The 14,010-nt window shown below is 40.8% G+C and overlaps 1 protein-coding gene across 1 annotated transcript in view; it reads right to left on the bottom strand.

Moving 5' to 3' along the window:
* Positions 1-2,749: 2,749 nt before the first annotated feature.
* Positions 2,750-14,010, bottom strand: part of commd10 (COMM domain containing 10) — a 59,575-nt gene continuing 48,314 nt past the window's right edge. The window contains exons 4-5 of the mRNA XM_078249866.1: positions 4,178-4,237; positions 2,750-3,268 (exon numbers count right to left, since the gene is read on the bottom strand). Of these exons, the coding sequence (XP_078105992.1) occupies positions 3,230-3,268; positions 4,178-4,237 (99 nt within the window). The 3' untranslated portion in view covers positions 2,750-3,229. The remainder of the gene's footprint in view (positions 3,269-4,177; positions 4,238-14,010) is intronic.

Genomic DNA, 14,010 nt, shown 5'->3' on the forward strand with positions numbered 1-14,010 from the left:
TCAATTGGAGTAAAGCATTCAGGACAGAAGTGGTTCAGAAGTGGGTTTTTTGGGACAGTTAAGACACCCAGTGAGTCATTTTCCAGTTTTGTTTTAGAAATCTAGTGTGTCAATATTTTTGTGTGTTTTTTATAGGGCTGTCAAACGATTAATTTTTTTAATCGCGATTAATCGCTGAATTTCTATAGTTAATCGCGATTAATCACGTTTTATCACATGATTAAAATTCGATTATTTTGCATTTCAGAACTGTTTAAGTACATATTAACAATGGAAAGCAATTCTTACCAGTGTATCTTGATTGGGAGTCAAATGAATGCAAAGAAAGTGACTTTATGAACTTGATTTTAAGATTTGTATTTGTTTATTATTTATTTATTTACTGTAAACAAAAGGAAAATGTGTGAATCTAGTCACACATTTGAATCTAGAGTCAATATAGTGTGCAGTAACTCCTAAATAATTTGTATTACTCACTGACATCCAGTGATCATCTTGCATCACTTTGCAGCAGTTCCAGTTTGGCTGCTTTCTCCGTGTCATACAGGCTGTGTATGCATGCGTGAAACTACTGTCCCCCTCGACGGCAATGTATAAGACGGGTCAGAACATGCCAAACGTAGTCTTTAAGACCCAAGTCCTCTACGATGCTGACAGGTCTGCAGTTAGTTGGCACCCATTTTGCAAGAGCGGTAGTAATTTTTTGGGATTTGGTTTCATCCTCAGGTCGGCAACTAGTAGCACACTCCAAAATAGTGCTTTGCCTGAGCCTGCTAGCATCAACCTGAGTCACGTTAACTGTACTACTATGCTTAGCTCGTAGGTGGTAGCTCAAGCTTGACGTGCTTCGTGATATTTTAATTCAGCTTTAAACAATGTGCATATGGCTTTCGACCCATCCGGGAGTTTTGGAAAATAAAAAGCGCCATTCAGATTGTGTAGCTGCTGTCTTTCTCCATCATGCCTGCAGCCTGCAGCAGCAGGATGTGTTACGAGGAAGTATGACAAAGTGCAGCAAAGGGTCAAAATAGTAGCCTGTTAGGCACGATGCGAAGCTGAGTGAAGTGAAAATAAATTAATAAATGGTGGCATGCGATTAAAAAAAATGTATGCGTTATGCTCGGCCCTTAATCGCATTGCGATTAACGCGGTAATGCTGACAGCCCTAGTTTTTTATGTAGCCTACTTATATATGTGTGCTCTCCATTCAAAAATGTTCAAGGTTTACTCTGAGTCTACCATAATGTAGCTAAAAAAGGAAGAAGGGTGTCTTGGTGTGTTACACTACTTTTGGATATTTGCAGTATATCCGAGGTGTAAGTAGGGTTCCCACAGTAAAGTAAGAGGTGAATTCATCTATTTTACAGGGCAAGGTGGAAGGGGAAGTGATTTTGTTGTGTTTTTATGTCCTCTCTACATGCCAATTATCCTATTAACACAGCTTGCCACTTGCTAAGATTAGACACTAAAAGCATCAGAACTGCATGGGAAAGTTGTCTGCAATGAGCCTGACTGAGGGACAAGTTTTTAAAACCATTTTCAAAGAAGTACTTCAATTATGCAGAAGACATACCAGAGCGTTTTGCTTGCAGATTTAGTTGATATGGACATTTATCCTGGATATCTGTGCTTCTACCATAAAGTAAGTAGTCTACATAGGTAAATGGGTTCTTCCATTTGGTCCAGTTATGAAGAACGATCAAGTATTTGTGGTGGTGTTTTAGTTGTTAGAATAGTGTACTGATGTGATATACCGCGGCGCTGCCAGACAGCGCAGACGCGCCTAGTGGAATTTAGGGGTAAATCTGTATAAGCTCATATTTCCTTTGATCTATCCATCCATCCATTCTCCACTGCTTACCTGGGTCTATAAAGCAGTGGCAGTAGTCTAAGAAAAGTAGCCTAAATATCCTTCTCCACAACCTCAAGCTTATCCTGGGGGATATAATCATTTTCTCTAGTGTGTTCTGCTTCTAAATGTGTCCAGAATACCTCCAAAATGAAGCATCCAGGAAGCATCATGATCAGATCCCCAAACCACCTCAACTGGCTCCTTCCAAATGTTTGAGTTGCTCGCCCAAAAAATGAGCCCAGACATCCAGTGAAGAAAGCTCATTTCAACCCGCTTTGTCCGTGATCTCTTTCTTTGAATCACTAAGCGTGACCGCAATGTGCACAGGTGTGGTTTGGAACGTAAATCAGTTTGTAAAGGTTCAGTTTTTTCTTCATCACGACAAGCCAGTAAAACACCTCCGTCCACCAACACTGCAACAAACCAACCACCCGTTGATGTTACCCTCACTATACAACTATTTTTCTTTTCTTTTAATCTTTACACTATTATATTCTTGCATTTGATTGGTCTTATATGTGTGAATTAACTGTTTTGTGTTTTTATGTTTGCAAACCAGCTTGCCTTGAATTGGGCGTTGAGGGACCACTGGGTAGATCTGATGGGGTTGGGATTACTGAATCTGCATGGAAGTCTGAGATCGTTTGGATTCAAAAAGCAGAAGAGAGGAATTATTCACACACACAAAAACACACACACAAGGACAGATGCATGGACAAGGACATATTCATGCACCCATCTACACACAGACACATGCATGCATGCGCACACAAAGACACACATAATCACACACTGGAGGTGCGCTCTGCCTCCCAGAACTCCCATCTGTTGAACCAGCAGTCCAGGTTGGTCTTAATGAGAAATAATGAGCCTTCACGAAAATAACAACAGCATGGATGGATTTCACCTCCACTTCAGATTTTATTAGAATGTCATGGACACAAAATGAATTTGTTTATAAATCAAACTAGCATTTCCCTTAACTTAGTTTTCTAAGGGTACATACAAATATTCACGATCATTGACTATTGGCACATTTTTTAAATCTTATAATAACTAATTCCTAGGGCCATCAAACATTTTTACTTACTGCTGGACATACAAAATGTTACTAAGAAATGTGTTTCAGTACAATTACAAGTACAATCAGATTTATCATAATTTATCACACCAGCCTCTCCAAGTTATAAGCATGCACCTGGAATAAAAGCAGCTTAAAGTGGAAAGAAACTCCGTCCATCAAAGTTTGACATTTTTCTCTAATAAATCAGAGCAAGAATGGAACAGCTGGCATAGCTGTCAGCAAAAACACTGTTTGTGTGTGTGTGTGTGTGTGTGTGTGTGTGTGTGTCTGTGTGTGTGTGAGAGCACCAGGCATCAGGTCAGAGAATCCAACTGACCTTGCACGATTTCAAGCTGAAAGAAAGAAGAGAAAGGGTTGAGTGTTTGGAGAAAAAAGGAACACACACACACACACACACACACACACACACACACAAAACTAAAAAGAGAAAGAGGCCACAAAAAATGTAGTATGAGGGAGATGGGCAGGCAGATGGATTTTGTCAGGCAATGTCTGTCAATCAGGGTGCAATGCAACATGGGAGATAGGCACTGAAACACTTAGGCTGTGGTCTTTTCAATGCTACTTTTGTGATTGGATGTGCAACATTAGAACTCAGCTGTGTACGCATACTGTATGTGTGTCCACACTTGACACTGCAATGCGAACTGCCTGATCAGATAGTGATCGGATATATTCCCGCACAATAGGTGCATCCACAATGGCACTTGGTGCAAGAGAGACCCTTCTTCTTTTCTTTATATATATATATTTTTTTGTAATGGTGGCAGGGCCCATATGAGATGCGCTTTGTTGAGAAGCAGCGGAGACGAGTGATTAATACATATACCACAGTGACTACAGTGATATAAGAGAGCGGGACTCGGATGTGCTCCATCCCTGGTTTTCCTCCATCTACGAATCTCATCCCTTTGCTCCCACTCGGGAGAGGAACTCTGCGGCGGGAAGATGACGCAAGACCTACGTTTGATCAATTGTCCGGATTGCGAGGCAGGCCACCACCTTGGCATGTGGTCTAGCTGATCGGATCCCAATGTGAGCAAGATCCGATCTTGGAGCATACCGACTTCACAGTTCATGCGTCCTGACATGATCGGATGACACATTGAAAAGACAAGTTTAACCACGTCTAATGCAACGTGACATGAAAGTGGACACATACATGTACTTGCACACACACACACACACACACACACACACACACACACACACACACACACACACACACACAAATAACATACCTTGTTGTAGAGGTCAAGCAGCTCCTGGTGGTTAAAATCAACAAAGACATTTTCCTGAACCTAGAGAGAGAGAGAGAGAGAGAGAGAGAGAGAGAGAGAGAGAGAGAGAAGTAGGGTTAGAGAGGCATAAGAGTGTGGGGTAGCAAACAACCTAAATAAAACTAATAAAAAATAAAAAATAAGAGAGGTACAAGAACAACAAAACAGAGGATAAAAAAGCAGCAACAAGAGCACATACGTATGAGTAATGACCAAGACCTCTTCAGTCGGCTTTCTTGTGCTTTCCATAAAACCTTCATTAATTAATTATTACTGCTCTCTGGCCAGTACGTACTATCCTCTAAGTCTTATCCATCAGTGTTTAAAAATACACTGAAGGCAAAATCACTGTCCACTCTCCATTCTCTTGTTGTTTAAAAGAGACTAGCTGCATCATATGTAGCATGATCAACAACATATTGTTTCAACACTGACATCACAATGAATACATGCAGTAACCCTGCAAAGCATGCACTGGAATATTAGAAAATTAGGCCCGCCATGGAACACTAAACTTTACTGCTTGTGCGCTTTTTCATGACACATTTTAATAACACAGTGTCTAGTCTGATAAAGCAGACATATTCATTTAGCATACAAGTAAAAGCACAGACTAAGAAGTGTACTATGTAGATTGTTTGTATCTGACTGTGAGTTAGAATGAGTGGGGAATAAATAAACCATAAAAAAGTTAGAAAATGTAAGTTCTAATTGTTACATCCATTATTTGTATTGTAATGTATTGTTTGTATTTCAGATGTAAAGAAAACGTGATGCAGAGCAAAAACTACTTTTTTTTTTTTTCTTTCCCATCTCTTTTTCTTCCTTCCTTAAAATTGAGGGCTACAGTAAGATAAAAAAAAACCATATATCTGCTGAAATTATGTAACTTTATAATTTGAATATAGCAAGATGTATTTCAACAGAGTGATAAGAGACAAGAGAAAATAGTGCCTGTTTTAAAGTCTGGAATAAAATCAACTAGTACAGTGCCCGTTGAAAATGTGCCTGTTTGAAACAGGCGATTACTTGGCCTGTGGTATTGCTGCTTGTAGAATTCATCAAAACCAAATTGTACCCCAAAATGACTTACAGAAGGACCCCAAACCACTTAATATGCAACTCCACTGTATAGCCTACTACTGACTTACAGTGTAGGATACTTCTACATCAGAGGAAGACATAGTACTACTGTATTTACCTGACAGAGAACGCTGCAGATTCAGAATGTAATCACAAAATATCACAATGAAAATGTGGAGTAATCAGGCATTTAGCGTCATGGACTCATGGCAGTGCGCTACACACCCGGCCCGTTATGAGAGCTAATCAGCACCTATCTGCGTTCATCAACCACCAGAACCAGACCGTGCGTGTGTGCGCGCAGAGAGAGAGAGAGAGAGAGAGACGGGGTTGTCTCGTGTCGGATCGTTAACAAATTCAACATTTCAGCAGAGGTGTTCATTTCCATACAGGTTTAGTGGCTTAACGGTGAAGTAGGGGATTTGATTCAAGGGGCTATTTTGGCGACTTAATTAACCCGACCCAGGGGTCTGATGAAAACTGATGTATCTGTCCGGTTCAACGTTGAGATTTTCTCACATCGCACAGCGCTCTGAAGGAATAATCTCCGAGATTAGGCTACGTTCTGCCATCTCACAGCAATTTAATACAATAGCAGGAAAATAGTCTCCCCGCTGTTCTAAAGCATTCTGCATGTGGCATCTGCTGATGTGCAGGTTACCTTCCTCCCAAACACGGACACACATATAGATACATCTCGCTTTATAAGATAAATAGCCTGCCTATAAGTGGCATCACGCTCTGTCTGCACTTGTTGTCTGTAGCTGGTTGTGCTTTGCATGTGTGGGATTCTAAAACGTCCTTAAATTCGGGAATTGTCGTTTGTTTATTCAAAGTCAAAGACCGTCCAAAGTTGTGCTACTTTGCACATTTTTGTGGGTCTGAGGTGTATGTCACATTCTAGCTGTCAAAGCTCCGCTGCTCTCTGTCTCTGGTCCTCAGGGTGAGAGGGGGAGTGGCCAGCGGCTAGCGCAGCAAAAGCCAATGTGTGCTTCTTTTACCAATATATTTAACGATATCTTTTGCATTTCTAATCCAAACTTCGCACCGCACTTACTCGTGCCCGTAGCAAGACACCTGTCAAGTTTCAAATCCATCGTACTAACAGTTCGAGAGATATGCGCATAACACACACACAATGACAGACAGACGTTCCTGCAATTTATAGATAGATATTGATACAATAGCAATACAATGGATAAGGAAGCTTGTGTCTTGCGAAGCTGGCATATGTAATTAGGATTTGTGAACACTGCTTCAATATTTTAAAGTTCTCTACATCTTGCTTTCCAGTTCACCTGGGAAGCGTTCGCTGTTTCTCTCTCCTTTCTGAAAAGACTGCAGGCTCAAAACAAGGTTTTGCTGCTAACGTATGAAACCAAGGGCAACCATCACTGGACTGCTATCATCATTATCATCACCCCATCACAAAAACCCATGAGTGGGCGTAATGGCGAGACAACCCATCAACACCCATCATAAAGAAAATGGCCATAATATGAGAAATGCTTTCTAGGTAAGAAAGAATGAGAAGGGCAGTCTTGTAGTTAACTGAAGTGCACTCAGTGCCGTCAGGCCGAATGTTGATAATGGCAAAGAACTCCTAGCACCAACTAGGAGGGCAGGGGGAAAGAAAGAACGAATGAAGACAGACACAAAGAAACAAACAAAAAATAAAGAAATCTGTGCTGAAATACACTAAAACCATGTGAGTTTCAGAGCATTGTACACTCCCGTCTACAGCTCTCCTCTCTGCAGTTTGGTGCTTAGAGACTAAACAGGGCTTTGGGGCTTGAATCTGACTGGCTGGCTGGTTGGGTGGGTGGAAGGAGGGAGGCCATGTGTCACTGCAAATTAATGACAGCGATATTAATTAGAAGCAACGTTAAAAGTCCATAAAAGAGAGCACAGAGGGAAGATGTTATCTCTCGCCCAAGCCACCACACCCCAGCAACTCCACAGCGAGGAAGGAGAATGTAGGACGGCCTTCAGTTTAGCTACGGCAGAGGGAGCGCTGCAAGGACAGCTTCTGTGCGACATGACGCGATAAAACAACTCATTAAAGTCTTGTTACGAGTGAGAAGCAATGTAAAGAAGATGCACATCAAAGTATTTCTACAAGGTGATAAATAATTTCTCGGAGTAAACAAGGATGTTGTTAGGAAAGGATTTGATTTGAAATACAAATTGGGCATGCAGTTAAATTAGTTGAATGATGAACACACACTGTGTTTCCAACAGCACTGATCTGTTCACACCACTCACTCTATTGATCTCTAGTGTGGCAAACACTATTATAATGAGGAGAAACCAGCGCCGCATAATCAGTTATTTGCATTGATGGTCTTCGCTATGCTAGGGTCACAGTAACAACACAGGTCGAGTTGAAAAAAATTTTTATAAAAACTTGTCAGCTAACAGAGCTGCCTCCATTATTGTCTAACAGAGGTAAGAATGGGGTCATTCGAAAATGCAGTTTCAGTGTGTGATATATGATGTCGATCAAAACTAAGCTACAATAAGACAACAAACCAGACTGTAACACTTCCTGTGTGTTACACAAGGGTTGAGGATGAAAGTGTGTTTGTGTTTATGTGGATGTGAAAATTTCCAGGTACTGTCGGGTATGTGTGTGCGTTAAAAACAGAGAAACACTGTTTTGTTTTGTCTTGGGAACATATGTGTGCATGTGTGTATGTGTGTGTGTGTGTGCGTGTGTGTGTGTGTGTGTGTGTTTGGCCCATCCCATTGTTCCTCAGGGTTGAGATTATGCCAGGCAGAAACCCAACAAGGCTCTGACAGATCTAGGCTAACACTAATGGGGATAGGATACATCATCCTCATCATCACAGCCCTATACTACCAGTATAGTAGTGCGCGTGCACACACACACACACACACACACTTCTTAGCCACAATCCTGTGTGTCAGGATACAGAAAACTGGAATAACCAATGAAGATAATCATGTATTCACTTGCATCTAATGTTCCATATGCACTACATGTCGGTGTATGTTATAACAATATAGGCTACACACAAAGGGAGATCCAACACACGAGAGAGAATAAACTAACAAATATAAATCAAGTATCCTTCAAAAACTGCTGAAATGTTGGACTGAATATTCCGCTGCAGCTCTTGGTACAGGCCTAATAGTTTTTGACAAGGTTACTTGTACAATTCCCTAGATGAGCCAACAAAGTAAAAAAAATCATGGAGGGATAATTGTGAAAGAAGCTCTATATGGACTACAGCAGAAACCCTCAGACTCAAACTAAGGATACCACAATGTAAAGGAAAAGGTGGTTTATTGCAACCTGGGTATTATTTTCATGGCCTCTATTTGTATCAGTAATAAAACCATGGTACTTATCACGTTAGTTTCTGTGACAACATTGCTAACAGGACGAAAAACACGGGCTGTCAGGTTTTAAATGGTAAATTGGCTGCATTTATATAGCGCTTTTCTAGTCCTAGCAACAACTCAAAGCACTTTACACTGCAGGCAGCATTCACCCCATAAAGACAGTGGAGATGGTTGTGGACTTCAGGAAGAACCCAGCCCCACCTGCCCCCATCACCCTCTGTGGCTCCACAATTGACACTGTGGAGTCTTTCTGCTTCCTGGGAACTATCATCTCCCAGGACCTCAAGTGGGAGCTGAACATCAGCTCCCTCGTCAAGAAAGCACAACAGAGGATGTACTTCCTGCGGCAGCTGAAGAAATTCAACCTGCCAAAGACAATGATGGTGCACTTCTACACAGCGATCATTGAGTCCATCCTCACATCCTCCATCACCATCTGGTACGCTGCTAGCACAGCCAAGGACAAGGGCAGGCTGCAGCGTGTCATTCGGTCAGCAGAGAAGGTGATTGGCTGCAATCTGCCGCCGCTCCAGGACCTATACGCCACCAGGACTCTGAAGCGTGCTGGAAAGATTGTGGCTGACCCCTCCCACCCCGGACACAAACTCTTTGAGACACTCCCCTCTGACAGGAGGCTGAGGTCCATCAGGACCAAAACCTCACGTAACATGAACAGCTTTTTCCCCTCCGCCACTAGCCTTATCAACAAGGCCCGGAAACCACCCTGACACTCCACCTTCATGCCACTGTTCTCTCTCTGCTGTAATGCTCTTTGCTCTTTATTTTTTATTTATATCTTTATTTATTCTTTATTTTAAACTTAATACATACTGTGTAAATATACTTATATTGTTTGTACCTATACTTATATTGTTTAATATTCAATCTAAAGAATGTATGACGTGCACCAACAACACCAAAACAAATTCCTTGTATATGTTAAAAAAACATACTTGGCAATAAAACCCTTTCTGATTCTGATTCACACACACATTCATACACTAGTGGCCGAGGCTACTACACAAGGTGCCACCTGCTCAGCAAAAACAAAATCAACAGTAGAATTATTACCAAAACTGACTGTTGTAAACATTCACCACAGTTTAAAGACTTCATGCTTCACCTGTGGCCTACTACACTCCCTGTAGTTGTGTAATAAAGAATAATGACATTTTAGATAAGCTCACTTTGAGTTTTACTTTGAAATCAAGCTCCGACAGCAGCGCATTTGTTGTCATCTAGATAAGTGGTTCTCAACCTTTTCGAGTTGCGACACCCAAGAATAATCAGGTTGGTGTTCGCAACCCCTCCCCCCCACACCCTGATCAGTGTGTGTGAGAGAAAGAGAGAGAGAGAGAGAGAGAGCTGCAAACTGCTGTAAACCACTGTTTCTATGCACCTCCTGTTTAGTTTGGTTTGGTTTTAACAGCTAGCACCTGCCGTTGTCCAATGTGCTCCAGGCACTGTGGATTTTTTTAAATGCGTCCCTTGAGTTTTTCTCTCCTTCTGATACGCCGGAACAGAACCCTTTCTGTATTCGAGGACCTCCGGATTTACAAATTAAGTACTGAACACATAAGGTTCCAAACTCAAACAGTAATGTAAAAAACATTCTCCAGTCTAAAATATTTTATTTTATTTTTTTCTCACCAACCATCTGGCGACCCTCTGAAATTAACTCGCAAGCCCCAGGTTGAGAACAGCTGACCTAGATGAACAATCTTTAACTGTTAAGTGGAGGCCAATTTTTTATGATTTTAAGCTTTAAGAGGTTTCGTGAGTCAACCAATCAATTTATTCCAATTAATGAAAAAAATTAGACGCTCAAGAAGCGCTGCTTTTATCCCATCAAGTGGTTACTGGAGTCAGTAATGTCAGTTTATATAAGACCACATGTGTATGCCATCGAGCAGTTGTATTTTCATTCCACAAGGAGTCTGTTTGAATGGGGCTGAGCGGACGCAAAAAGGCACTCTTCATCAATTATTTGCCTCAAGAATAGCTTGGATTTGAAATACTTGTCAAGGCCGTGAATTTCTTTTGCTGAGTGCTTTACCGAAACTGCTTTTAAAAAGAAAAGAAAAATAAATAGGAAGCTAACAGAGCTAGGAAAGGGAGAGGGAGTAAAAGATGAGAAGGAAGGGATGATTGACAAAAACAAAGAGGGGAGGGGAGAAATAGATAGGGGAGAAACGAGAGACACAATGAAAGAGAATGAGACCTTAAGCAAAAGAATGAAAAATGGTGATAATCCAAGGGATCTTTTAATGTAACAAACAATCAAAAGCATCTCAAACATCAAACTATAAAGAATTAACTGACAGAAATAATTTGTTCTATATCCAGAAATTTAAATTCAAACCTAATATAACAACCAAGCTTTCTATAAATTCACAGAGAGAGAAAAAGAAAAATAGGACAGCACTTTTTGTCTGTGTGAAACTGGCTGCCGGGTGAAGCAATCTTAAAATATCAAAACAAAGCCCACACCAGACAGACACGAAGTGAAGCGAAGCGCATCAGGCTCAAGTGTTGACAACAAGTGTCAATCAATCTTTCGTAGTTTAGTCAAATGTCATGTGTACTTAAAAGTAAAAGTTTGTGTGTCTTGGAGAAAGGTGGAGAAGTTTCTGAGTTGTACCGACAGCATAGATAGACAGCACTGTGTAGATCAACATTTGAGAATTCAAAAACTGTTCTGTTGTATGCTTATATAGAGCAGTGGTTCCCAACCTGGGGTCCAGGGACCCCTCAGGGGGGCGGCAAAGATCAGAGTGGGGGCGCAAATGTGAAAAAAAATATTTGCACGTTAAAGAAATTATGATAATACACTAGAATATATAATGTATACAAAAGTCGGTATAAAAACTATATTTTTTTTTCTTGCTTAAAATTGTAGGCAGGCTACTTAGTAGGCCAAACCTCTGGGACCTCTTAACCTGTGGCCCTTGCTGTCATCAGGTCAGATGCTAGCTGCTATCATCCTCGTTTTTCCTGCCGCCACGGCATCACTGTTTTTATGAATGAAACATGGCGGAGAAACGTAAAAGTGCTGATAACTCCTCTGTATCAAAAAAGAAGGTAAGGCTATATCTCGAGAGTTACCTCAACTTTTGGGAGGGGGGGGTCAGCTTTTCTTAGACATAAGTAGGGGGGGCGCCGAGGAAAAAAGGTTGGGAACCACTGGTATAGAGGTCCACAGAACAGGATACAATAACATGATTATTATATTATCATTATTAAAAAACATCATTATTGTTTTCTTTGGCTCTCTCTCTTGATTCTACACCTTTTATTTTATACTTAATTCTGCTTGAATATATTGTCTTCACTGTCTCTTTTATCGCCATCTCTTTTATTTTATTTTTCCTCTAAAGCCCATTATAACTTCTGTTCTGAAAAGTCCTGTAAACATATGGTTATCTTACTTGCTTGCATGCATGTAGCAGATCATCATTTTTAGTTACTGCTAACGCCCTCTTTTAGACTGTTAATAGCTCTACATTAAGAAAATGCAAGGTGCTGCGTTGGTGTGTTGCTTTCAGATAGCAATGATGAGATTAAAAGGGGTCCTGACCTGTTTGAGCGATACATCAATGAGTTTGGAGGCTTACCAACACCAAAGCACTGGACAGTAATTTATAATACTATGAGACATAATTTCACAACTCTGTTATAATATACTAGTACTATGTTGTTTTTATTACAAAGTAATCTTTCAGGTAAGTGCTCTTGCATGTACTTGATTGGCCAACAGAGTGCATTGCTGGAAGACGTGTTGTGTTCCAGTAAAGTTTGAGCTAAGGTGTTTTTCCTCTGTGCTACCTAGGTGCCTATGTGGCCAACCTAGAGCTTGTCACCTCATCCAGAAATGATGTCACATTACAACAAGGTCTTAACTAGCAGGAAAACAAAAAACAGGATGGCTGTTGAAAAACAACCCAGAACAGCTTCATGCTCTATTGTTAATTACACAAAATGTAAAGTGTGTTTGTTCTCTCAGGCCTTGACATATCGCATAAATGTTTCCAAAATCTGTATTGAATCAACTGATTTTTCCAAAAATGCATAAAAATGTGCTGCACTTTATACCTACTCGACTAAAATGAATAAATATGAACAAATTTGAGTGTGAAAGTTCAGAATAAAAATGTATCCTCCTGCTTTTCTGCTTATTTCAATATGACACCAGCACAGTATTAAATCAACATCAAAGAAAGGGTTACTGTAATTTTACCAGCTCGAGCGCTCTGCAGAAAGAGGATGTGTTACATTATAGGTCCTCTGTGACTTTGCTACATTATGTGTCTTCTGTGACTGTGAGCTCCTTGACAGTTCGTCCAATTGGAGCATCTCTGCTGCTGCCTGGTCGTTGACTTTTGCCTTACAGAGAAATATCTTGACAGTGACAGACAAAGAGGCAGAAAGAGAGGCGGCATGCACATGAGGCTGAGCTGTCGGATTTTGGCAACCCTTTATCCCTCAACACACACACACACACACACACACACACACACACACACACACACACACAGCCATAACAAATTCACTCCTTTTCCTGGATGCTTTACTGTAATTAACACACACACTCTTCTTTGTTCCTTTGGCTTCATCACACGTAACGACCATTGTTAATCCAAAAACAAATCTACAATCCTTGTTGTTACACTGTTACGTTGCCATGGTCACACACATTCTTTTTTTTTTTTAAAACCTGATGACTGAGTGAGTGCTGGTCTATCTTTCTCTATCTTTCTATGTGGTCTATCAACTTGTCTGCATGCTTGACTGCTTCGCTGTCTCTCGGTCAGCTTACAGCAACCACAATATATGAGACATTACTGTTTGTCAGTTAGCTTACAGTACATGCATGTCTGCCAACCTGTCTGCCTGTCCTCCTCTCTGTCTTTGTGCCAGCCTACATTCACAAGCTTCTCTGGCTGTCTGAGCAGCATTCTGCCATCTTGCTGAAGGATGATCAGCGTGGGTTATTTTATGAAGACATGAGGAGGGTTTTCTGTCACTGGGTGTGCACACAGGTGACAGCACAAATAAAATTTTGGCATGAGGACGCCGGCTAATATATTCCACAAACAGGTAATCATGTGGAATTAAGTGGCATCATCATTCTCAACATCATCACTAACATTTTTTTATTTTTAAAATCAGAAATCAAGCGAGATGAAAATGTTTTTCATAACTCAACTGCTTTGGGTTTTTTCATGCAAGTTAAAGGAACACGCCAACTTATTGGGACTTTAGCTTATTCACCGTTTCCCCCAGAGTTAGATAAGTCCATACATAGCCTTCTCATCTCCGTGCGTGTTGTAACTCTGTCTGAC

This window comes from Sander vitreus, chromosome 5 (assembly GCF_031162955.1).
Source record: "Sander vitreus isolate 19-12246 chromosome 5, sanVit1, whole genome shotgun sequence".
NCBI lineage: Eukaryota > Metazoa > Chordata > Actinopteri > Perciformes > Percidae > Sander > Sander vitreus.